The following is a 26,338-nucleotide window of genomic DNA, read 5'->3' as shown; positions in this document are numbered from 1 at the left end:
GATGTCAGATATTTACGATTTTAGATATAAGGAGAATATCAAAAATTGTCGGATGTTTTGAAAATCACGTCAAATTACTAGTATTTTACGATCATTTTCTGCATTTTTAATCAGGTTGGATATTATTCTTTAACATAATTACATATTAATAAACTCTATTGTGAGCACTTGTAAGTAGAAAAGTTTATAGGAGTCATTTGTTTTTATGTATGGATGCCATTTATCATCAAAGAAACTTATTTGATTAATGTCAGTGAAATTTATATGCAAATAGATGTGGCAAATCGGCTCTAAGTGGGTTTGGATAAAATTGGAGGATGAGCTTGGCTACAAATTAGGTTGAGGTTAGAGTCCGTTTGGGTGATAGATCCGTCCAAAATGGTTTCATTTCAGGACAGGTATAAAACGGGTTTGGATACAAACTGGGTTTGGCATCAATAAGCTCCCGTACAGATTTTTTATAGAACTGTTTAGGTCAGACATGAAAACAGGTTGAGTACACACTGATTCAGGTCTACGTCTGCTTGCCAGGAATCCATCCATTTTTAGCCAGGTCTTGACACGGGTCTATCAATATCATGTATGGACTATTCTGTCTGGGCCCGATATACTCGACCCAATTACACCTTTAAATAGAGAGAGAGAGAGAGGTCAACGGGTAGGATCTGGTTTGGATCCAGGTGAGTCCGGACTTGGATCTGTTTTAAGGTATGGGAACCGGTTCTGGACCCAGATTTTACTGGTCTGCTATAAGAAAAAAACATACCTGGACCTTATAAGGATTACATGAACCACACTCGGTCCATACCCAGTAAAATAAGATATTTTTATTTTTTTATATTGAAAGAATCATGGGTTTTAATCCGAACTCGGGTGGGACCTGAGTCTGGTATGAAACTTCACGAACCATACTCAGCTCTATATACTAGTCAGAGCCTTTGGGTTTGACCATGTTTCTAATTCGACCATTTTTTTTTCTCACCAAACCCCTGACTCTATAGGGTTTGGTACCGGTCAGGTCTAATTCAAACCCAACCCATTGAAACCCAGAGAGAGAGAGAGAGAGAGGTGCCAACGGGTAGGATCTAGTTTGAACCCAGGTGAGTTCAGACCCGGATCTGTTTTGAGGTGTGGGCACCGAACCTGGATCTTACCGAATCTGCTATAAGAAAAACCATCCCTGGACCTTATAAGGATTACATGAACCAGACTCGATCCATACTCGGTAAAATAATCTGGTATGAAACTTCATGAACCATACCCGGCTCCATATACTAATCGGACTCTTTGGATTCGACTCAGTTTTTAATTGGACCGCTTTTTTTTATCACCAAACCCTGACCCTTGGCCCTATAGGGTTTGGTACGGGTCAAGTCCGGGTCAAACCCGACCTATTAACACCCACACACACACACACAGCGAGAGAGAGAGAGAGAGAGAGGAGAGAGAGAGAGAGAGATGATTCAGGTCATTCATGGTAGTTCAGCAATGTCATGGTGGGCATCGAGGCTTCTACGTCCAGCAGCTCTCTCCCTCCGCTCCCCTTCCTCTTTTCAATCTTGCTGCAGGCGCACCAACGTTGGCTTTCTGCTGCCCTACCCTCTTCGCTTCTCCGCGAGACCAATGGTGGACGATGCTATCGACGACAACCTCTCTACCAGACCCACTAAAAAGGTGAAATCTCTCACACCCATCTCCTAAATTCCTTCAAATCTTTCAACCAACTAAAAGAATTGACAGTTTTTCCTCTGCCACCTATAGAACCATACTTGTTTTAATGTGTGTATGTATGCATTAAGTTAAAGCTAGGATGTAGTAAGAAAACTGAGAGTCCAAAGTATAATTTTTTATCCTTTTTTATCTTATTCAGTGTTTTGTTATAAGTTTTAGCGATTGTAGCGGTAGAATAGTGTTCTTGCAAAATATACATTTTCTGAGAAGACCAAAACCGTCTTTAGCTAAATAATCTCAGCTGCTGTCATGAGTAAATTCTATACTGTTGTCTCTCAAACATTGTAGGCCAACCCCACCATAATCTTCTGTTCTAGAGATGATTTTTATATTTTAGCTGGAGAATGCTACTTTGATAGAAATTCTGGAGTTTGTGTTCTCATAAAAGAGTTCAAGAACTGAGGCGCAATCTAATACCGATAAGAACTGTGTCATGCCAATAGCCTACATCTAGATTTAAAATTTTAAACCCACCGCCTATCAAAGGCTCTAGGAGTAACTATTTTGTTGATGACTCTTTACCACTATCACTGTGTATTAGATGCCTCTTTTTGCTGAAGCGGCAGCAGGGTTTCATTAGAAAACAAAAGAAAGCTTTCAATAAAGTGTATTAGATGCATTTGATTGGGCAGAGATAATCTTTGTGGCCTTTTTCTTATCCACTGTAAAGTTCTTTAACCTTTTTGACTGAGCCCATCAGGACATAGCAAGGCAACACGTTTACCTTGTCTAGCTGCCTCTATTTATTCACAAAATGAAACCACCATCAGATGTGAAAGCCGTTTAAACTTACTTGGTAGAGGAGCATGGGGAACGTTCCTTAAGTAGTTTTGAACGTTAACCCGTTTGAAATTTATCTGAGGACATTTGAAAACTTCAGAATTTATCTAAGCTTATATGAACACAATTCTGGAATAGCATATGGCAATTTGTTTAGATATCCTTTTTACAGCCTGATATGTGAGACGTGTACAGTGTCCGACATGTATGTAGACCCAACTAATTTTAAGATGCCGTCACACAGAAACCAAATTGCATAGATTTCAGTAAAAGCTTAAAACAAGCACAAATGTATCTGACCACGCTCTAGATCCACTCTTGAAGTGCATCTTAATTTCCTCTCCCATTTTTTAGTATGGCTGCATCATTGCAGCTGCTTTTTAGGCTATTGCGATCACTACCACCTACACCATCACCTACTACTACTTTACTGCTATTATTTGGTTAAATTTTACTTTGTAAGGTAATCTGCAAATTCTTGTGGCTTTTATATGACTAAAGTAGTTTTTCTTTCTTCCTTGCTTAATGTAATGCTTGTTTGTGTCTTCTATTGTGTTTAATGTCTACCGCTTGTATTTAGCAGTTTGAACTAGTGGCACAGTACTTGTCACTTGCATTGCTCTGTCTTGCTTGTAGGATACTCTGGAATCTGGCTTATATCTTGTGGCAACTCCAATTGGCAACCTAGAGGACATTACATTGCGGTATGGATGCTCACCTTTTAATGTGGAACATCAATCTGTTACTTGAACATATGGACATACATCATATCATATATATATATAGAGCCGACTTTTTAAAACTTCTTTGATCCTAGAGTGTACTTCTACAGTTCTTATTCCTTGTTTCTAGTTCCTTGGTCTGGGTGGTGATTATTAGCCCATCCACAAACAATATATTCCATAGGACTTTATCTCATATAGCTGATGATAAAGGTCATTGTGTCCAATGAACTTCAAGTCAAATGTTTTATGGAGTGACAGAACATTAGATTGGTTGCTGTTGGGTAATTCAAACACCCCCATCCACACGCATACAAAAGAAGAAAAAAGGAATGTACTTATATGAATCATATATTCCAATTTAAGCACCCTTTCTTCCATTTATTGTAAATAAGTTCTAGGCACTTTACCAAGTGGATGTCAAGAATGTCATTTCTCATGAGAATATTAAAGAAAATGCCTGGATTTCCCTACTTCCCAGTTTATTATTAAAGAATGAGAAAACTGTTCAATTGAAAAAGACTCATAATAAATGAAACTAAAGCAATCTGTAAGTGAATAATTGGGAAAGGCAGTTAAGTAATTTAAAAGTTGTACACAAGTACCACCAACGTTGCTGTAAATCAGGGGAAGGGAGTTACTGTTATTACTATGAATGTTGGTGATTTAGTTAACAGTCAATGACCCTGAAGAAAGTCACTACTTGAAGTACTTGCTTGAGTTTCATATAAAGGTTTTGGGAAGAACTCCATTGTTTTTGTTAGCATTGAAATGCATAAACCGTACAAGGTTTCATCAGTATATCTTGAAGAAAACATGTAAGCAATATACTCAAGGCGGAAAGTATGTAATGGGTACAAAGTTGTCGATAATGAGAAAAATAATAGATATGGAGAAAAGTAAGGTGAACAATTTGACATTCATTTGCACCAAAGGCTGTTATGGAAATTCATTTGCCTAACAATGGAATGGTCCACTATAGCTTTTGTCATGTCTGGTTAGTGTCAATTCGTACATGCTGCAGGCATCTCTGATATGAAGCATTTAATAACTACACTGAACAATATTATGAAAGGATTTTGTTTATTCCAATCATGGATATGGAAGTATTCAAGCACTCACAATGCCTATCCGGCTAAATCTATATAGAGGGTAACCTATCTCTTGGAGAAGCGAAAAAAAAAATCTAGATTAATCTAATGCAGAAACAACATATAGAATAACAGGATATGGTTTTTATGATGAACTTGAGGTTGAAGATTATTCTTAAAGGTTGTGAGTATAAGTCATGCTTCCTATGAGGTCGAATCAGTATCATACTTTTACTCTTCATGTAACTTCAAATCCACAGTATCATCAAAAGATTAAGCATATTGAAGTAGAATGCCATTATCCAACAAAAAAAAATAGGGCTATTTTCAACCTGAAAAAAAAATGCACAACCACCACTAAACCATGGGCAAGACTATCCATAAGGTGTGATTAACAACCATGAATATTAGGTTTACTTCCCTCAGTTTCAGGGAATGTTAAAGTATATGGCATTTTCATCATTTACTCACTTTGTTCTTCTTGTTATCTCTTTGTCTCTTTCCATAATATTGCCAACGAGGGTATATATGTCTTTCATGTGTATTGTATATAAATAGACACTTGTAATTTATGTCCGTGAAGAACAAATCATTTATTGATTTTTCCTCCATGTTCTTCTTCATCTCCTTATTCTTTCTCTTCATCTTTTGTGCTTAATCTTTTTATGCAATTTGTAACTAATGTTAGTAGCAAATAGTTTCTTAACATGTTTCCCTATAATTCTTGCAGTTAACTTGAACTTCTATTCCAGGGCACTACGTATCCTGAAGTCAGCTAATTTGATACTCTCAGAAGATACAAGACATTCAGGAAAGTTGCTTCAATACTACAATATTAAGACCCCACTTGTAAGATATTCTCTTTCTTATTTTTCATATATACAACTTGGCTAGAATTTTTTAATATGAAAAAAGCAGTTTGGGTTTTTGGCGAAGCCTCAAGGAAGGCACACAAACACACACACACATATCTTTGTGTTTGTCTATGTGTGCACTTGTGCGTTTGCATTCGTGAACTGTTAATGCCCATGCAATTTTGGTGGACACTAACATGTTCACCAATCTTTTCCCTAAACAATGTTGTATTGGTGAGTGCCACTTAAGGCATTCTAGTAATTCTTGTAAAGTCACTGAAGTGACCTTTTAATCCTAGTTAACAAGGCATGATCATAATATTTTGCAAATACTATTCTTAGAAGAAGTTATTTTGTGAATATTAGTAGCTGAAACCTTCAACAGCTTGTCAATTTCCCACCATGTTTTCTTTTGTTGCTGAATTTTCTGTTTTCTCCTATTTGCAGCTTAGCTATCACAAATTCAATGAATCTCAACGTGAAACAACAATCCTACAAAAACTTCACCAAGGAGAGATCATTGCATTGATTAGTGATGCGGGGACACCGGGCATCAGTGATCCTGGGGAACAACTTGTAAGTGTTATTGATTGCCATTGTTTTTTTATATTGATCTGATTGGATGGTAATGCTTGATGTGTGTTGCTGTACACTTTTAATGCACTAGCATAGTTCTAAGATCGAAGCTATATTGGTGGATGTTTTTGTTAAATATGTATATGTAAATGAATATATTTCTGTACTGTATTGTACTGTATTGTACAGCATACTGTACTGTATTGTACTATTGTACTGTATTGTACTGTATTGTACAACATACTGTACTGTATTGTACTATTGTACTGTATTGTACCACTCGTACAACATATAAATATCAATGGAAAGGGGAGAAGACATCATTGCCGCCCAACATTTTTTTCTCTCTTCCCTCTTACCTCTCTCTCTATCTCTTGCTACGATAGTAAGGTGACTCCCACATCTGATTTCTCACATGGTATCAAAGCCAAGTTCGTGGTAATCACGATCATCTGGAAGGCCCCTAAGGACCTTGACGTGCGTTTTTGGGCGTTCTCAAGGAAAGTGTTTTTTTTTTCATCTTTTCTCTGTTGTTTCTCCGTTGAATCACTATATTTCGACGTCGTTTCTTCATTTCCTCATATCGTGCATCTTTTCCTTCTTACATATTCTGTTATCCCCAATTTTATCAACCCTAATTTATGTTTTCCCCAAATTTGGGAACCCTCATTTCTCAAAAGTGCCTCTTTTCTCAAACTTCTTGTGATTTCTTATCTATTTCTTGCAATATAGTTGATAAATCGTACATTCTGCACGATTAACTAAAAAATCGTGATTTCCAAAACTCAAAAATTTCTGTCCGTACGGTTCTGTCCGTACAACCTACGAATTTCTGTCGTGCTATTTGATTCATCTTTGATCTTCTTCCTTATGGATTCTAAAATCAGCCCCGGATTTCTTTCTCAACTTGTTTCTCACAAATTAACTCATGATAACTACTTACTTTGGAAACGCCAAATTCTGCCGTTTATCCGAAGTCATGGTCTTTCCGGGCATCTGGATGGGGGATCACCCGCCCCACCTATGACTATTACGCAAGAGGTAACTGGTAATGATGGGAAGGTGAGTTGCATTGCTATTCCAAATCCTGCGTATGATGTTTGGTTTCAGAAGGACCAATCTGTGGTTGCCTATTTGACTGCCACGTTATCTGATCGTATATTACAAACTATCTCTGACCATTTTACTGCTGCAGAACTATGGAGACATCTTGCTCACTCTTATTCACAGGTTTCTGAATCACGTGCACTTCAACTGAAATGGCAGTTCCAATCTATGCGAAAGGGAACTAAGACCATTACTGAATTTCTAGGGGATATCAAAATTATCATTGATCAGTTGGCCGCTATTGGATATCCTGTTTCTGACAGAGATGTTGTTCAGCAGGTATTGGGAAGCCTTGGGCCCCAATATCGTATGTTTTGCACTGCATTACAGGTTGCCTCTACACTTCCATGCTTTGAGGATTTACAGGCCAAACTCCTACAGTATGAAGTTAGTTTGACTCAAGATCATCTTATTGATGATCCTCATCCTGTCATGTTTACATCTGGGTCTACCTCATTTCGTCCACCTGCTGCTCATATGGGCCGTGGAGGACTCCTTCCTACTCCTACTGCTTCACCTGCCACTAGAGGTACCCGTGTCCCTACTTGCTTCCATTGCAACAAGCGTGGCCATGTGAAAGCAGATTGTTGGCACAACCCACAGAATCGCAACAAGGCAGGGAGGCCAGGACCAAGAGCTAGACAGATGAATGTTAGACAGTTTCAGGGGCAGCCGCAGGGAAATTTTCGAGCACATCAGGGTACTGATCAGGGACAGAGTGCAGGGTTGCCACATGATGTGCAACAAATTCTGATGACTGCATTTAACAACATGAATTTGCGTCAGAATGATGATGGAGTTTGGTATATTGATTATGGAGCAGCCGCACATGTTACTTCTGATGCAGGTAAACTTTCCAACATGGTTCCTTATATTGGCACTGACACTATTGTCACGGGAGATGGTTCCCACCACCCTATTTCTCATACTGGAAATGCATCTCTCTCTTTGTCATAATCTACACTACCATTGAAAAATGTCTTACTCACTCCTGCCATTGAGAAAAACATTTTATCTGTTTCTAAATTGGTTGATGAAACAAATTCATCCATGGAATTTACTCCGTCTTCTGTTTGTCTTAAGGACCTTCGAACCAAGAAGATGCTCGCTAAGGGTGAACGACGCGGAAACATGTACGTCTTCGAAGCAGCCCCCGGGACTTTGAAGACGTCATCTACCGTGTCTCCATCTTTTCCTGCTTATTTGAGTCAGTCTTCTTCTGTTATGCAATGTAATAAGCCAGTTTCTTGGCATCGTCGGTTAGGTCATTGTAGTCAAGGGTTCCTTGACAAATTGTCTTCTCAGGGTTTTATTCTCAAAGTCAAATTAGATCATAAGTGTCCTAGTTGTAATGTCTGCAAGAGTCATGTACTTCCCTTTCAAAGTATCAATAAAAGAGCTTCCAAGCCATTTGAAATTATTCACTCTGATGTTTGGGGCCCAGCTCCTGTTTCATCTCTATCTGGCTCTCGTTATTATGTGTTATTTCTTGACTCTTTCACTCGTTACACTTGGATTTACTTTATGAAATCTAAATCTGAAGTGTTCAAACTTTTCAAACAATTCCATGCTCTTGTTCAGAACCTTTTCAATTCAAATATCACTTATTTCCAGTGTGATGGTGGTGGAGAATACATATCTCATGATTTTAGTGAATATTTAAAGGACCATGGCATCACACGTAACTCCTCTTGTCCTTACACTCCACAACAGAATGGAGTAGCAGAACGTAAGCATCGGCATATTGTTGAAACCGCGTTAAGTATGATGCACAATATTGATATTTCTTTCTCTCTTTGGACTGAGGCCTTTCACACTGCAGTGCATATCATTAACAGGTTGCCTATGGAATTATTAGGAGATCAGTCTCCTTATTATTTGCTTCACGGTTCTCACCCTTCTTATGATGATTTGCATGCTTTCGGATGCATTTGTTATGTCCATGTGGATCATTCTTTACGTAACAAGTTTCAGGACAGAGCAGTTCAGTGCAGATTTTTGGGATATGCCGATGGGTATAAAGGATATAGATGTTATGATCCTATTTTGGGTAAGATTAAGGTGTCTAGAAATGTTGTTTTTGATGATGACCATTTCAGCACTTGTGATACTTCTCAGGTATATGAGCAAACTACTTATGATCCATGGCTTTGTGATACTTTGCTATATGACTCTATCAGAGATCCTGTTGTTGATGAACCAATTCAGTTTGAAGCAGACAACTCCATCATCTAGGATGCACCTTCACGGTTTTCAGGTTTGATTTATGCCCGTCGAGGAGCCCCTTCAACTCCATCTCACGAGGCTCCCCCTCTTCGACGATCCACACGTGAAAGGTATCCTATCCATCGTTGGGTTAGTTACAACAATTTTTCTCTTGACTTTCAGTTGTTTCTAACCAATGTGGCCAAAGAGAAAGAGCCGTCTACTTTCCATCAAGCAGCCAATTCTCGAGCTTGGGTTGAAGCTATGAACGAAGAAATGGCAGCACTTCATGAATGTCATACATGGGATATTGTTCCTCGACCTGTTGATAGAAATGTTGTTGGTTCCAAATGGGTTTACAAGATCAAGCGTAAACCAGATGGTAGCATTGAAAGATATAAAGCTCGCCTTGTTGCACGCGGATTCACACAACAATATGGGCAAGATTATGAGGAAACTTTTAGCCCTGTTGTCAAAATTGGCACCATTCGTGTGATCCTCACTTTGGCACTTCAGCATGGTTGGTCTCTTAGCCAGTTGGATGTCAAGAATGCGTTCCTACATGGGGACTTGAAGGAAGAGGTGTATATGGAGCAACCTCCTGGATATAGTGAACATGATGCGGCTACATGGGTTTGTAAATTGAGAAGGTCTCTTTATGGTTTAAAACAGGCATCTCGGTCTTGGTTTGAGAGTTTCTCCATGGAAATTCAGCAGCATGGCTTTTCTAAGAGTATACTTGATCATTCTTTATTTATGTATAAGAATGATCATGTTACTACTTGGGTTCTTATATATGTTGATGACATCATTATCACTGGGAGTGATGATGCACATATTGCCTTGGTCAAGTCTTTACTCATGGCCAAATTCAAGATGAAGGACTTAGGCCCATTGCGATACTTCTTGGGAGTTGAAGTCGATAGACAAGATGATCGACTCACTCTAAGTCAACACAAGTATACTCTTGACATTCTTCACACCACTGGTATGATTAATTGTAAACCTCTCAGCACCCCATCTGTCTTAAATCATAAGTTTAGTGCAAAAGAAGGCCAATTATATCATGATTCCACTTTATATCGCCGCATTGTTGGTATGTTGCAATATCTTACATTTACAAGACCTGACATTGCTTATGCTGTAAATCAAGCATCTCAGTTTATGCATGCTCCCACTGATTGTCATATGGAATGTATTAAGTGTATTCTCAGATATCTGAAAGGGACTATTGGAGATGGATTGCTCTATCACAAAGATGAAAGCTTCACTACAGGACACCGTTTACTTACATATTGTGATGCAGATTGGGGTGGGGACCCTGATGAGCGTAGGTCGGTTTCAGGATATTGTGTTTTTATTGGCCCAAATATTGTCACTTGGAGTAGTAAGAAACAAAAGGCCATTGCTAAATCCAGCACTGAGGCAGAGTACAGGGCAATGGCAGCAGGGACAGCTGATGTCACTTGGGTACGGCATCTTCTTCAAGAGTTGAATGAACCTATCTCTTCCTCTCTGCTTTTATGTGATAATCAAAATGCCATTAATATTTCTTTTAACCCTATTCATCATTGTCGCACGAAGCACATTGAGATTGATCAGCATTTTGTTATACAAAAGATTGAAACAGAAGAAATTGAGGCTTCGTATGTCAGATCAGAAGACCAAGTAGCAGACATCTTCACCAAAGGATTGGTTAGTCATCAATTTTGGTTACTTAAGGGCAAGTTGAGCATGATTGAAGATCATCCTCAACTTGAGGGAGGCTGTTAAATATGTATATGTAAATGAATATATTTCTGTACTGTATTGTACTACTGTACTGTATTGTACTGTATTGTACAGCATACTGTACTGTATTGTACTATTGTACTGTATTGTACTGTATTGTACAGCATACTGTACTGTATTGTACCACTCGTACAACATATAAATATCAATGGAAAGGGGAGAAGACATCATTGCCGCCCAACATTTTTTTCTCTCTTCCCTCTTACCTCTCTCTCTATCTCTTGCTACGATAGTAAGGTGACTCCCACATCTGATTTCTCACAGTTTTTTTCTGCTGCAATTGCATATTGGACTTGAATACTGACATGATTTGCATTTCCAATCTCCAAATGCCTTGCAAATGCAATATGCTTTTTCTTCCTTCCCTACACTTTAATAATGTAACTGGCTGGATTCTACTCAAAGTTCTATGTGTAGGTATCCTTCATATGTTAATTGACACAATGTCAAAATTTTGCTATAATCCTTTCTAGTATGAACTTTCAGCCTAATGCACACATATCCATGAAAAATAGTGAACTTTTGAATATTACATAGCTGTCAACTGCACCTATAATGTACCAAGATAATGAAATGGTCAAAGAAAGATATGGCACCTATGATATCTGACCTATGTCAAACAAATGTAGGGAAAATATGAGGAATCTGTGTGAAACCCTAGACTAGGGAATTAAGATATGTATATATGTTAAATATTATGTTTATGAAAGTCATTTAATGATCTTTACATGAATAACAATATATATATATATATATATATATATATATATATATATATATGTATATATGTCCACAAATTTGTCATGCGCAAGTATCCATTTTAATGTCGACTTAAGATGATTATAAAACACAACCAAATCCTTCAGTTGACTATTAGAGGAAAAGTTCTACAAATATATTATTCATGTCTGTCATGTGCTTACATGTCACATTCCATGTATTCTCACCATAGATACATGGTTCAAAACCATGCAACCTCATGACAGTGTTTGACCTAGAAAAAAACACATATACACAATAATTACTTCCTTCAGGCTAGACTGTTTCTTGACTGACATGATATTCCTCTATTCTTGTAAATAAATGATGTGTAATTTGCTTGCCGATATTTTGCACAACTTTTTATTTTTATTTTTGCTTTTTTGTTGCAAAGTGTGTCATGTCATTCTTTGGTTTCAAGTTCAACCAAACCTTGATGGATGGCTGCTGATATCCCAGCATCTTCAGTTTATTGACCCACCAATGATTTGTTTGGCTATGGATTGACACGAAATCAGGTGGCTGACCTAGTGTTTAGTTGACTTATTTTAGCTCAAAGTTAATTGATACAAGACAGGAACTCAAATTGATAGCTTGTAACAAGTGTTCAAGCAAATGAGTTATTTGACACCCACCTTTCAATGAAATTTCTGATCCTGCTGGTTCAATGAATTGGCACACCAAGTTCATGTTTCCCTGCATTGATAATAGCTTGTGGTACTTTTTGACAAGCTAGAAATGTAGCTTCAATTGCACAAGCCAGTTACTATTTCGGAACTTTAAGTTTAATGAGGAATAACCAATGTATAATGGAGTATAGACTGTGTAAAGTAATTGGCAAGGGCTATGAAGAACTTAGATAAAGCAGAACAAAACATAGTTGGGATCTAATGAGATTGAAAAATAATTGTGAAGAGCCACAGAGGTGTTAGAAAGTGACTTTGAATACTTTAGGTTTGATAATGAACCCATACACATGCACATTAAGTGCGAATAAACCCACTCAAGGGAACAACACAAGCACATCATGTGCTAATACATAAACCCATAAAAGGGGTAAATATGACATAAAGTCATAAGTTGAATATTATTGAAGAAATAAGAAGAAGAGGGTAAAAAACCCTATACAATGGAGCATAAGCTCCTCCAAGGAGTGGTTAAAATACAAGGGGGGAGACCCCTATTTATAACACAAGAGAGGAGCCACAAAGGGGGCTCCCAAAGGAGTCGTTGGGAGCCCCCAACGGTCACATTTGTGACCGTTGGGGGCTCCCCAACGACTCTTTGGGGAGCCTCCCTAGGTGGCGCAAACCCAAAAAAAGGAGAAAAATAAAAAATAAAAAAATAAAATTAAATTACAAACATATTCCGAATGGAATATGCGTAAAACTGTGAAATGTCTAAACTACCCCTATGCCTATAAATAGAGAAATATATATTTTATATATATAATTAGGATAATACATATGCATATATACAATATATGAATATGTATTATCCTTTATATATATAAAATATATATAATATTACAAAGGTTGAATGATACATTTTAACAAGAGGTACCACAAAGAAAGAGCAACATATAAAAGATTATGGGTTAATATTCCTACCTATGTTACTTGGATACTGACACAGGTGTTGGTCTCGGACACAGGAAGAATGTCGGACACGGCGAGTCTTAAAAAACTAGACACTTGGACACAGCTATATATATATATATATATATATATATATATATGAGAGAGAGAGAGAGAAAAGAGAGATTTAAATAATTATGCAAACAAAACCATAAAATATAAATGCACATTCCTTTCTCATTTGCAGTCTTATCTTTAATGATTTACACAAATATCAATCATGTAATATGAACATGTAAGTTTTTAAGTGCAAAAAGTCAAATCAAATCATCATGACTAATGGGAGTGTCAGATGCTCGATATGTGATGGATACTTCCCAGGTAAGTATCTTCCAACACTAAATACTAGACACTTTCTTGTTTAATAAGGAAGTCTCTAAACTGAGCACCCATGTCTATGATACCCATCACTGGACACGGGTATGGCACTTGCTGGACATGGCGTGTCGAGATACCTTTTGAGGTGTCGGACTCTCGACACATGTCCAAATTTTTGGACACTCCTAATTTTAAAAACGGCATGTCGGTGCTGTGTCTAGGAGTGCCGCTGTCGGTGTGATGTATATATGTGGCATTTTTCAAGGTGTTCTTTTTCTTCTGAAAAGTATTTATTGGTCTTTTAATTTTTTTCTTAATTTTTATTTTTTTTATAGGCAAAGCTGGTGGATAACCCTATGGGGTTCAAACCCTCAGTTATGATAGTGTGACCTAACCATCCAGCTATCACATTCATCCCTTTGATATTTTAAGTTAGAAGATGCTTTAACATAAGCTTTTAGAACTGATGGCTATTTTAGATAGTTAGTGGTGATTCTTATTGGGCCTTTTTCTGTGTTTTGACTCGTAACATTTATTTAAATAATTTTCTAAATACATTTAGAACTTATTTTAGAAATTATACGAGTCTCTAAACATATTCATATCCTTCCTAACGAGTGCAATTACTGATTATGTAACTGAAATGGCTTATTGTCCGCATATGGAAGCAGCAAGTATCAGATGCTGCTGCAAAGTTTTTGTTTTGGATAGTCCAACGGAAAGGCCCCCCCAATCACCGAACGCTCATTGGCTGGCATCCGGTTGGTAAAACTCTTGAGGTCCCCCTGCCCACCGAGTACACCCAACTTCAACCTTGCGGCAAGGGATGCCACTCGTGGGTTTCCAACTTGTGAAGTCTCGTTAACTTGTGATGCCTAAAAAATCATGTAAAGATGTTCACTAAGACGTCTCAGGAAAGAGTAAGTCGTTTGGCCTATGTTGAGGTATTGAAGATAAAATGTGAAAAGGAAGGAGAAAAGATGGAAAATGGCAAGAGTAAAGAAACAATGGAAAAATTGATTTTGCTGTTCTCTTTTTCATATATTTTCTCATTCTAGTCTCTGATTATCCCAAGATTATCTGCAAAATCAAGAAAACTTTTGAATTTCTCATGAGCATTCCATGAGAAAAATTTGTTCAAAATTTATATTAATAAGCCAACTCTGTGTCCATCTCATAATAGAGCATCATGCAATTAATTATTGCAGTTGGTTGTTTGCTTTGAGTATTCTGGAATTTCTCTTATTAGCCATCCAAAATCGAGAAGTGGACACTAGATTCTGGGTTATGTGATGAACATCTTATAACAAAGTTCAAACCTTAGTGGCAGATAAGAACATGTGCATGCATTAAAGTATTCTGCTGAGTGTCTATTAAAGCATTTTGACCCAAAGGGTTCATGTAAAAATATCATTCGCTCTTAACAGAGTTTGAAGAAAAAGCATGAACACATTTATGTCCTGTAAAAGGAGCATATTAGGACAGAAAATTATAAGTGGAAACTATGATCAGTGTCAGTGGTTTGACAAGAGAGTGTTGATTCTAGAACCGTTATCAGTGGAATAATTAACTGTGATTCTTTGTTTTTGTTTTTTTTCTGTTGCTAATGCTGTTAAAGTATTCAACCACTACTATCTTGTGTCTGAGAAATAGATAGTAGATAGCATTAATTCTTTAGAATACTGCAATAATTTTCTTACTCATTGCCAATTATTTTCTCATCTGTGAAGTTCTAAGTTATATTATTCTGTATGATCAAGCTGCTTATTGATCGAGTGGGTAGCTATCCTTGGGCCTAAGGATGGTCTCCTCGATAGAAAACCGGTTTGGTGTTTCATTTAGTTACTGATTATAATTTGCATTCCTGTTGGTGAAAGTCTGTTAAGAATACTGCATCATCTTTCATTATGTTGCTATTCTTTTCCCTTGTCTGATCATATTTCTGAATAAAATAAAGAAGAATTATATGTTATTGTCACAGTTTTTCAAGCTTGCAAACTTGGTCCCTTCGTGTTTGTTATGTTAACTTTTGGACTACAATTAAATTTTGATGCAGACAAAGTTATGTGTGCATAACAAGATTCCTGTTTTTCCTGTGCCTGGGCCATGTGCTGTGATAACTGCTCTTTCTGCCTCTGGGCTCTCGACTGATGAATTCACATTTGGTAAATAATTTTAAATGCATGTTGTTAATTGTTTCCATGTGCATAAATTTTCTAATTTATCAATGTAAGCTTACAAAGAAGCCTACTTTTCTTCATGAGTTTAATTACAAAAACCCACTTTTTACATATTATAAAATCACACCTACTTTCTCCACAATTGACTAGACTAGTGCCCACATACTTATGTTGGTGACTTTTCTATGATTAACCACATTATTGCTCTCAATGGTGGAAAAACCTTTTTTTGTTTTTTTGAATTTTGAAATATGTAAGCCAGTAAGTAGACAACTGAATTATCTAAAAGCAGGTATCTCCGTTTGTAAATTACGTTTTGTAACCTATTTCTCATTCATAAGAATGTTTTTCAATGCATGATATATAAGTTGAACCGTAATGCTGTTGACTGTAAGGTCAATTCCTTTACCAACCTGCGGCCGACACTTTTCTATCTGTCAGTGGCTTTACTGGATAAAAGTGTCAGTTTACAATATTTGTGCAAGACTTTATATCTTTGCTCATGCACATTTTTTGTTTCTATTATTCTTGATCTATAACATGCAGTGGGTTTCCTTTCTAAGCATTCCGGATCAAGAAGGCAAAGGCTGCTGCTCTCTTCCAATGAAGCTGCAACCCAGATTTTCTATGTTCCTCCTCACAAGCTCCAGCTTTTTCTTGAAGAAGCTGCTAAAATTTTTGGTGGTTCAAGGTGAAACTTATAGGAGTTATTTTTTTCCCTAGTTATTGACCAAAAGTGTGTTACGTAAGTTTTTTCTTGATTCTGAAAATGATTTCAACACTTTTTGTTGATCCTTCATTTGGCAACATGGGACATTAAGTATAATATTGCAGACAACAGGGTGTTTCTTTTGTCATTTTCCTTCTGGTTGTCCAATGGTCATATATGTGATAACACATTTTGGTTTTATTACTTTTTGTTCATTGGTTATTAGCATGAGTTATAATTATTTTATCTCTGACTGTAATTTAGCCTTTTGGGGTTGTTTAATATAACTAATCATCATGCCATTATGTGACATTCCTAGTACATTACATTTTGTTAGTGCAGCCAATATTTTTAGTCTTCCATGTGAAGAAGATAGGAATAACAGTTTTTGCAACTTTGGTCTTGTCAAATACCATTATAAGCTTTTCTAGATTTCATTAATTTTTTGCTATTTATGGTGATATTGTATTGACTATTCAGGAATTGTGTAATCGCTAGAGAGATGACAAAAATTCATGAAGAGGTAAGCTTGTCTTAACAACAGGTGTTATTCATAATTATTTATGTAAAAGTTATAATTTCAGCATGCTTCAATAAATTTTTAACAAATTTACTGTCACACTGTTGACTTTTATTTTATGTTTTTTGTGTTTGTGAGCATTTCCTCTATAATGTTAAACAAAGTAGTTGCTATACCAAATATTTATCACTTCTTAGATCTTGCTAAACTTTCAAACCATTTTGAAAGCATAATAATTACCTATAAAAACGGAGACAGCACTAGCTTTTGGGCACAATATCGAGGTTGGCCGCGAATTAGAAAATCTGAAAAATCTGGCCAATTTTTTGATGGTTTTGCCCTTTTGTCGGCTGAAAAATTAGGTGCCTTGGTCAGAACCACTTTTCTAAGTTTGTCGCCTGAAAAAATCAGGCGACATGATAAAAAAAATCATGTGCCATATAAGTTCTCTCCTGAAAAAATCAGGTGCCATGACAGGACCACTAGGCAAGTGGTTTTGACCAAGGTACCTGATTTTTCAGGCTACAAAAGGGTAAAAGTGTCAAAAAAAAGTTAATTGGCTAGATGTGTCATATTTTCTAGTTTGCAGCCAGTTTCAGTATTGTGCCAAAAGTTAGTGCCATCTACATCATTGTCTGTAATAATTAATAGCTGAATGTGCACAAATAAGCATTGGTTCAAATAAACACTTGCCATTATTGTATTTTGAACTTCAAGGAGTAACATATCTCCCACTTGGGAACAATTTCCCACTTTTTAATTTTATGGATATCATGTACTGTTATTTTATAATCTTATCATCTCAATTTGTCCACATAGATATGTTCAGCTCAGTTAGTTTGCTAGTGATCACACTTTTTTTTGGATAGTCCAAGGGAAAAAAAGCCCATCACTGAGTGCGCATTGTCAGGCTTCCGGTTGGTAAAACCCTTGAGGTCCCCACTGCTCACCGTGGAGTACACCCAGCTTCGATGTTGTGGCAAGGGATGCCACCCGTGGGTTTCGAACTTGTGACGTCCCGTCACCTTGGTGACATTCACAAGTGGCCCCTACCGGGTGAGCGGAACCCTTGTGGACACTAGTGATCACACTTTGGATCATGTTAAAAGCATGTTTTTTTGAGTCATGAAATTTCGTAGATTTGTTGTTGTCAATTTTTGACTCCCTTGAAAACCTGCTTACACATTGCAAACACGACCCAAAGATCTTTTTCTACTGAGCAAACAATGTAGGTAGTATCTATTGGGTCTCAACTAAAAAAAGGTCATTTCTACTCAGTGGTGCAGTACCTTCAAAACTGGCCAATCTTTACCCAGATTTTAGTATGATTTCTTTTATTTCAGATGTGAATATCCCACCTCATGCTGGAGGAATTTCTTCTTTCTTTCATGGTAATGTCAATGAAAAATTGCAGTTCTGGCGTGGTGCATTGGAAGAAGCAAAGGTAGTGTTTTCAGACCACCAACCAAAGGGAGAGATTACAGTTTTAGTTGAGGGGAAGAAAAACTCTGGTGCAGAAGTTCCAACAGAAGCTGAAATTGAACATGAACTGAGGGAACTGGTATCAAATGGTCACAGTGTTTCCATGGTAATCTAGCATTTATGTTATCTTTTAGTGTTTTTAATGTATAACACTACTTTTAGTACATTGAAAAATTGTCATTGGAATGATCGTTGTGACATGAAGCTTAGACTCTTGCTAATTAATCTTTTTATTTATCAATTTTGTTTATTTGCAAATTGCAATACACCACATACATCTTATGTGACAGCTTGCGACATAACAGCAGGAACTACTAATGTGTTCCTTTGTATATATTATTTTGGTATTTCGTCCAGTTTAGGGAGGGTGTGTAATAGTTCCTCTAGGAGCATCTACTGAAATTTATATTTTCATGTAAAGTGAATATCATTTCCATTAATTCCTAGGTCTCAGCGAAGGTCAAAAGCTATGTGAGGAATCATGTGGGAAGCTATCATGAATCCTTCCATATGAAGAATAAAATCAATATCAAAAGTACATTCAACACATAAACAGGGAACTTGTGCTTCCAGATACTGGAAACCTCACTTCCATACTCATGGGATTTCTATTGGTATGTTATTCACAAGGTAGATGATATGATCTGGTCAAGGGACTAGAGTATAAATTTGAAATTGAATGTTAGAAGAAAGTCATCTACAATTTGCGTGCCTTGTCTACACGCTTGCTCATGTTAGCACATTATAAATATACAGTTATAGCTTTACTGGTTTGAGAATATGGTAGGGTGCTTTTCTAGATTGGCATTATGGGGGGTTCTCTTATTTCTCAATACCGGGCATTCGTGAAAACCTTTTCTATTCCATATGTAAGGTCAAGTTAGTTTTCTTTCTTTTTTCCCACAATCTTCTTTCAATGTCATGATTGGTTTTCTTTTATATATATCTAGGCAGTGAAACTGGTATCGGAAAGTACATCAGTGAAGAGGAAATCGGTTTATTCGCTTGCCCTAAAGATCTTTGAGGATAAAACAGAGCTTCCAGAACATTTTTCTAGTGGAAAGGATTAAAATTCTGAAAGGTAAAAGAATAAGGTTTAAATTCAATGCTTCTTTTGAGTTATTGCTTTTGTGCACACTGAAAAGGTCTACCTTCGTCCCTTTTTCCAGAGAACCCCCCCCCCCCCCCCCCCCCCCCCCCGGCCAACAAAAAAAGGAAAGGAAAGAAAAAGATGTGGTAAACTGCTTTGATTTTTCTTGCTTTTGCAGGATATTCCTTGAGGTACTCCAAATCTCATTGGCATGTTTATGTGCCAGTGTTTCAAAGATGAAGAAACAGATATGCAGATGGTCAGAACATGATCACATGCTTGGCTTGGTTTCAAATTTTCAATGCTCAGTCATGGATGTGAACGCGGGTTGGAGCTCATGTTTCCCAGAGCTCTTGCCTGTGAAATCTGCTGCTTGACCAAATCCTGTTGGTGGGGAACATCTGATTCCCAATTTTTTTGATATGGTGTGTACTCACAGATTGTGCATTTTCATGAATCATCAGACATTCAATTGAATGTACTGAATGGATGTCAAGGAGTATCACCACTTTTACCTGTAATGTGAAGCCAAAATCTACAACCAATGACGATAGAGTTTTTCATCTATCGGACTTTACATATTGGACTTTCATCATTTGTTTAGTAAGTGACATTTTAGATTATGAATTTTTTATATGTAGATGCATTTTTTAAAGCACTAAAAATCGACGGCCCACAATACTTTGTATTGTAAAGTTTTAAATGTATTGTGAGCCATCCATTTTTCACGTTTCGAAAAAACATGTTCAGATGTTTGTGCAAAGAATATTTCTTATTAAATAGTTTATAAGGAACAAATATATATGGTTCCATCCATGAAACACTCAAACATTGAAAAAAGAGAGCCATCCGTTCCACATTGGTTGTAGATTTTAGACCTTCCTTTGGTTGGATGGTCCCTCTTCTGTCTCTGTACATATATTATATATAAAAGGTACATGAAAACTACTGAGGTAATGCAAATAGTATCAGACACATATCGTGTCATGCTGCTTGTGTCCGCATTCGAGCCCCTCCGGACAAAGGACCCTGAATAACGTGTCCCTGTGACATGATTGTGCACTTGTGCAAGCCCTATATCAGATGCAAGTGCCGACATATCCAGAGAAAATAATGGCGGATGCAGCAATGTTGAAAAATTGAAGCACTTGACATTATTTGTGACATTAATGTATTTATGCCACGCACACACGTAGTCCTCGTGGGCTAGGCTAGCAAACAAAGAGAGCTATAAACTCTATAAAGCCCAATCTGTGAACTGACTCAGTTGGGTTCTCTCTCTCTCTCTTCTTGTTTGATTAAAACATCAAACCATGTGATCAATTACATTCAATGGGGTGAGCAGGAGGCATTGGTGAAGGAGTCATGGGAGGTTATGAAGATCAATATTCCAGAACTTAGTCTCTATGGACTTACGATCACTGTTCTCGCAGCAGCGTAAAACTCTGTGGACTAACCCTTGCCTTCAGAAAGTTGCCATGCTCCAGCTTGTGCAAGGGATGACGCCCATGAGATTTGAACCTCGACCTGGCCTAGGCTTGGGCGCCATCCCACTATGCCAAACCCCTTTGGGACGCCTCATCCAGCACTTGCAAGTTGACCATGATTATTAGGCCCCCCACAAACACAACTACCCAAGAAGATTGCATTGAATGTGGAAGCACTAAAAGATTAATCGATGAACCTGGGGAGGAAGTGACCCTAGGGATCCAGTCATGCCCACATATTACATAAGAACGCCATCTTTAGGCAACCACTTTGGGACACCTGTGACCAAAATCTTCCCTCCCCCCTTGGTGCTTTTAAATAGGTTGGTTGACTTGCATTGTGCCCTGGATAAGAATGAAAGGAAAACCTCAATGGGAGGACAATTTTGAAAATGTAATGTAGCAGTAGATAACATTCAATCTTTTTAATGTCTAAGGAGCTGCTGTCTGAAATTGAAACAAGAAACTGGACAAATAATAAATGTCGTTGGCATTGGAAATGAAAGCACTCTGCGTGTAATTATACTGCAAGAAATAATTGTATATCTTCTTCTTTCTTGTGAGTTTTGTAAGCCATCATCACATCATCATGGGATCAATTGGTTTCAGTGCAGAGCAAGAGGCCTTAGTGAAGGAATCATGGGAAATGATGAAGCCCAATGTCCAAGAGTTGGGTCTCAAAATGTTTGCCATGTAAGTAAAAACTCTTATTGGAAATAGGTGTTGTACATTCTTTTGTGATAAGAGATGTTTTCATATTGTGGATTTTAATTAACTGAAATGCTTGATGGTTTTGGTGATTGATGGATAAGAATTGCGGAGATGATACCTGAGGGTTTAGGAAATGTTCTACTTTCTCAAGGACTCCACTGTGTCTCTCCAAAACAATCCTAGGCTTAGGTCTCATGTTGTTAAAACCTTCACCATGGTAAGCATTCCACAAACATATACCTATTTTTCTAATGTAGTTTTAATGAAAAGTAGTGAGTTTGCATTCTTTCTCTTCTCTTCTCACCATGTATAAAGCAAACATTCAAGCATCATGGCTTTGGTGCAGTGGAAGGGACCTTGGCCACTGGATGGATGGATGGTCAGGGTTCCATTCCTATAAGTGCCAAACCCCTTGCATTAATAAGGGCAAGAGATAAAAGTCAAGGGGTAACCCTTTGCTTATCTCAGCCGAATCCGAGTGACTCCTTGGGGGAAAGGGGTGCACCACGGGTTTACACCGTCGAAAAAGTGACTGTAAGTATGGCAAACTGAGCCAGCACAATTAGGTCTCTGATCCCGAGGGTGGTTTCCCTGTCCTTCATGGAAAAACAAAGCATCATGGTGTGAAAGTATCATGGTGAAAGCTGAGCTGGCAGAAGTTCTTAGAAACTCATGCCCTTTCTCGTGAAAGAGCCTTCCTTGCCATGGGAATGAAAGTATGAAACAAACAGAGAGAGAGAGAGAGAGAGAGAGAGAGAGAGAGAGAGAGAGAGAGAGAGATTGTGTGTGATTCAACAAGCATACCTCTTGTGTGTGATTCTACAATCATCTCTCTCTCTCTCTAGCGTTATACTATTTCATAAGCTCATACGCTCAATATTAACAATTTACAGCATGGTTTCCAACTTAAACTTAGGTACATCCTCGCAATTCTAAGGAAAATGATGTAACAAGTTGAGTTTGGAAAGCTGAAAAGTAAGGCTTTCAGTTTTCTGCTACCTTGTGTAAAAATCTATCAGCTTTTCACCTGAGATTTCCATATCTTTTTTTTTTTAAGAGATGACCCATATCTAAAATTATTGTCAATACCAAAATGCCAATATAACAACATAGGGTTGCTTTTAGAACCCATTGCATGCTGCATATCACTGCTCTAGTTTTTAGTCAACATGACCCCATTATTAGCTTTCCACTTATACATTCTTTTTAAATGAAAGATAACCAAGAAAATTTGGTAACTCACTTTCAAATCAATTGCACATTATGCTTGAATATTCAAAATATTTCTCTCTTCTCCATTGATCAATTCTATAAGGGCAGTGCCTGCGTGCTACTTATGTAGTATTACCTTGTGTTCTGCATGCTGGCTGGCTGTTTCATTGAATTTAACTGAATTATAACGTTATTATTCACCAGGCATGTGAATCGGCTGCTCAACTTCGTGAACAAGGCAAGGCTATGGCTGTAGGAAGTACACTCAAGAAAATGGGCTCAGTCCATCTGAACAAGGGTGTCCAAGATGCTCATTTTGAGGCAAGTGAAAATACATTGAAATAAAAAGATTAACAAAGAGTAATGATGTGATCAGCAAAACCTTTTTTTTAAGGAAGATGTGATTAGTAAAACTTAATGCATTGTTTTATGAATGTTATAGGCTTACACTGTCCTAGAAGATATGCATTATCTTAGCCTACGGGTCGGACTGTGGTCCAAACCAACTTGGTAGGTCTCAGAAAAATCTCAGCCCTTGAAAAAAAAGGGAAAATAACAGGAAATGACCAGCTATATAAAAATAAAAAAATTAATAAGTTATATATGTAAACAAATAAATAAAAATACTAAAAAAGAGTTTTATTAAGTTAATGTCGCTATAACATCATGATATTCTAGACCAGGTGATATTTTGAATGTATCACATTTGTCTGGTTAAAATGGATCTACTGCTGGAAAATATCTTGATAAAAACTCGATATTTTCAAAATATCGCCAAAATTTGTCATGTCGAAGCCTACTACTGGACATACTGCAAGTCAACTATGAAGAAGAATGTTGACTTATAAGTGTCATGCCGGTTCTATCTAAAGGGGTCATGTTTCCACAAGGGGGTCACACTATATATGTTTGGGCCTGTTTGATGAGAGTTCACAATCAGGTCCATGTTAGGCAATTTGGATTGGATTCAGATCTGGTTTAACTGGACCATGAAACCCAAAAGTCAACTAAAAACTAACTTGTAGTAGGCTTTCTATTAATTTTTTTTCAGGCTTATAAGGTTTTAATCAGGACCCAGATCCAGATTAGGCAATGTAGGCGATATTGAGTTTGGACCTCAATAGACCCAGCCTGTTCTGTGCTTTCTGTTATTGAATTAACAAGTCCAATTAGGTCAAGGTCATATTATAGGGTATCGGATAGCTCAATCAAAATCTGGCCTGGATCACGATCCATAGTCCCAGATGTGACTTGGATGCTGATCCATACTTGGGTCCTCCTAAAAAGGTGGCCCATACCCAATAAGATCAAGCCATTCTCTATCTATAAAACTGGTTTATCATATCATTTGATTGTGCATAGGAAATGATATCTTAACCACATCTATATATGCATGCATCTTATAAAGAGACTAAATACTACTACCCTAAATGATTTTTTTTTCTTGTTTCTTTTTCTATTGAAAAGGTGGTGAAAGTGGCTTTCTTGAGGGTTGTCAAAGAAGCAGTTGGAGCAAAATGGAGTGAAGAGATGAGGCTTGCATGGGGTGAAGCATATGACCAACTGGCTTCTGCCTTCAAAGCTGAGATGAAGATCCAATCCACTTAGATTGATGGATCCATTATGATATTTGGGGTTATGTAGTAGTCCAGAATAAAATCTTTGTTTAATTGGTCTAATTTATCTTGGAACTACGTTTGTGGAGGGTATGAATGCCTTTAGTTTTGAAGTCATAGATTGTCTTCAGTGCTTCATATCTGATTGCCACTCATGGCACTGTTTTGAGTGGGCCACACATTCAACTGCCATGGGGTCCACAAAAATGTGCTATGTACTTTGTCATGGACCCAAGCTAGGAGTCATGCGATTATTTGGATCCTGTTGCTCCATTTATGCTTAATGTTTTAGGCTGTTAATCGGTTGAATCCTGTATGCATGTCAGTATACTCTCTCCCAAGCAGGCTTAACTTCAGACTTAAAAAAAAATTGTTGAATCATGACCGACAGGCAGAGCCAGCGCGACTAGATCCATGATCCTAAGGTGGTTTTTTCAAGTAAAAATAAAAAAAATATAGTTGAATCATGCAGGATAAGAACCATCAGATCCCATTTGGTTCAGATGTAGACATTTCTTAATCTTACCTAATTGGATATTGCCTAGTCAGATATTTATGTAGTCAGGTTCAGATGGGAAAAACCAATGCCAAATATGGATCTGATTAGCTTAACTAACTAGTTGGATGCAACTTTTACGTGTATTTGGATTCAGATACTCATAGATTCAAATTTGGTTCAGGTTCATATTCGAATTCAGATGTAATACTCTATATTGAATCCAAATCAGACATTGCTTGTTCTACCAAATCCGACTAACTGGATTCAGTTTCAATCGGATAGCCAACTTACATCTCAACCGTTAGCATCCCACTAGCACAGACATGACTGGTCGATCTGACAGTACCAGTTTACATGACTATATGTGGTAGGGTCCAAGTTTTCCCTTTTTTATTCTGCCCTAGTATAATTTATTTTGGATCCATGTATATATACAATTGAAGACATAGTGACAAATATCGCCAGATTTATGAAAAATCTCGGGATAATATCGTGAGAAATTGCCTGAAAGTTTAAAATGGCAATTTCTCATGAGATTTTCAAAATATCGCGAGATTTATGAAAAAAACATAAATACCGCAATTTAAATGTGATATTTATGTTTTAAACCGCTATTTATCATGAAAAATTTGTGTATTTTTATTTTTAAATAATTTTTATTAATATTTTCTTATATATTTTTGTAATTAATTTTTTTATTTCTGAGATTTTGCCGAAAAAACACAAGATTTATGAAATTTTTTCAATTTTTTGTGAGTTTTTGAAAAATGAGAAATTGCCGATAAAAAGGTTTGCCACTATGATTGAAGATCCTGGTTGTGTCCCAAGATTTATATTGTCAAAAGGTCACACTTTGCTGGATTTAGCTCCACCTACATTTTTTTTCTCTTTTCCTTTTTCTTTTTTTTCATGACGAGGAACTCTCACCGAATTGAGAAAAAGCCCTGGGTGGGGCTTCATGACCACTCTGCCTTACGTGGCTCACCTCTTACTGACACACCCGAGCACTAGTGGGATTTGATCCAGTGCCTTCAACTCAGCATCCTCACAACCACCCTGCTGACCACGCAAGCGACCCCGTGGTGGTAGGTCCACCTACATTTGGCTAGCTAGGATCTATTAATGGATTATAATAGTTTGGGGTTTGGATCAGAATCCAGATTAGCTCAATCATGGTTTTGCTATATCAACATGTTGATGCAAAGAAAAACAATGTTGAGAAACTTGAGATATAATCGAAGCAATGGGATCTCAAAGCACC

The 26,338-nt window shown here is 37.3% G+C and overlaps 2 protein-coding genes across 4 annotated transcripts; both read left to right on the top strand.

Annotated features, from left to right (window-relative positions):
• Nucleotides 1–1,421: 1,421 nt before the first annotated feature.
• LOC149829177 (Tetrapyrrole (Corrin/Porphyrin) Methylase) lies at nt 1,422–23,477 on the top strand. Of its 3 annotated transcripts, XM_090017303.1 has the most exons (11): nt 1,422–1,674; nt 3,148–3,215; nt 5,077–5,173; nt 5,626–5,754; nt 15,628–15,736; nt 16,298–16,442; nt 16,941–16,983; nt 18,395–18,568; nt 19,413–19,543; nt 19,731–19,743; nt 23,167–23,477. In XM_090017303.1, exons 1-9 carry the CDS (start codon nt 1,459–1,461, stop codon nt 19,530–19,532), a joined length of 1,101 nt encoding a protein of 366 aa, XP_089873429.1. In that variant the 5' UTR covers nt 1,422–1,458; the 3' UTR covers nt 19,533–19,543; nt 19,731–19,743; nt 23,167–23,477. The 3 variants fall into 3 exon arrangements, with proteins under 3 accessions (XP_089873429.1, XP_089873428.1, XP_089873427.1); XM_090017302.1 differs by lacking the exon at nt 19,731–19,743; XM_090017301.1 differs by lacking the exon at nt 23,167–23,477 and having other exon boundaries at nt 19,731–20,175.
• LOC149829176 (anaerobic nitrite reductase HB2-like) lies at nt 21,884–24,570 on the top strand. Its single transcript, XM_090017217.1, has 4 exons — nt 21,884–21,967; nt 22,066–22,284; nt 23,167–23,283; nt 24,430–24,570. The coding sequence occupies exons 1-4, from the start codon at nt 21,884–21,886 to the stop codon at nt 24,568–24,570; spliced, it is 561 nt and encodes a 186-aa protein (XP_089873343.1).
• The last annotated feature ends 1,768 nt before the right edge of the window (nt 24,571–26,338 follow it).

This window comes from Nuphar pumila, chromosome 9, assembly GCF_984573655.1.
Source record: "Nuphar pumila chromosome 9, dmNupPumi1.hap1.1, whole genome shotgun sequence".
NCBI classification, from domain to species: domain Eukaryota; kingdom Viridiplantae; phylum Streptophyta; class Magnoliopsida; order Nymphaeales; family Nymphaeaceae; genus Nuphar; species Nuphar pumila.
The sequence above is the reverse complement of the archived record's forward strand: the minus strand, read 5'-3'. Positions and strand labels throughout refer to the sequence as shown.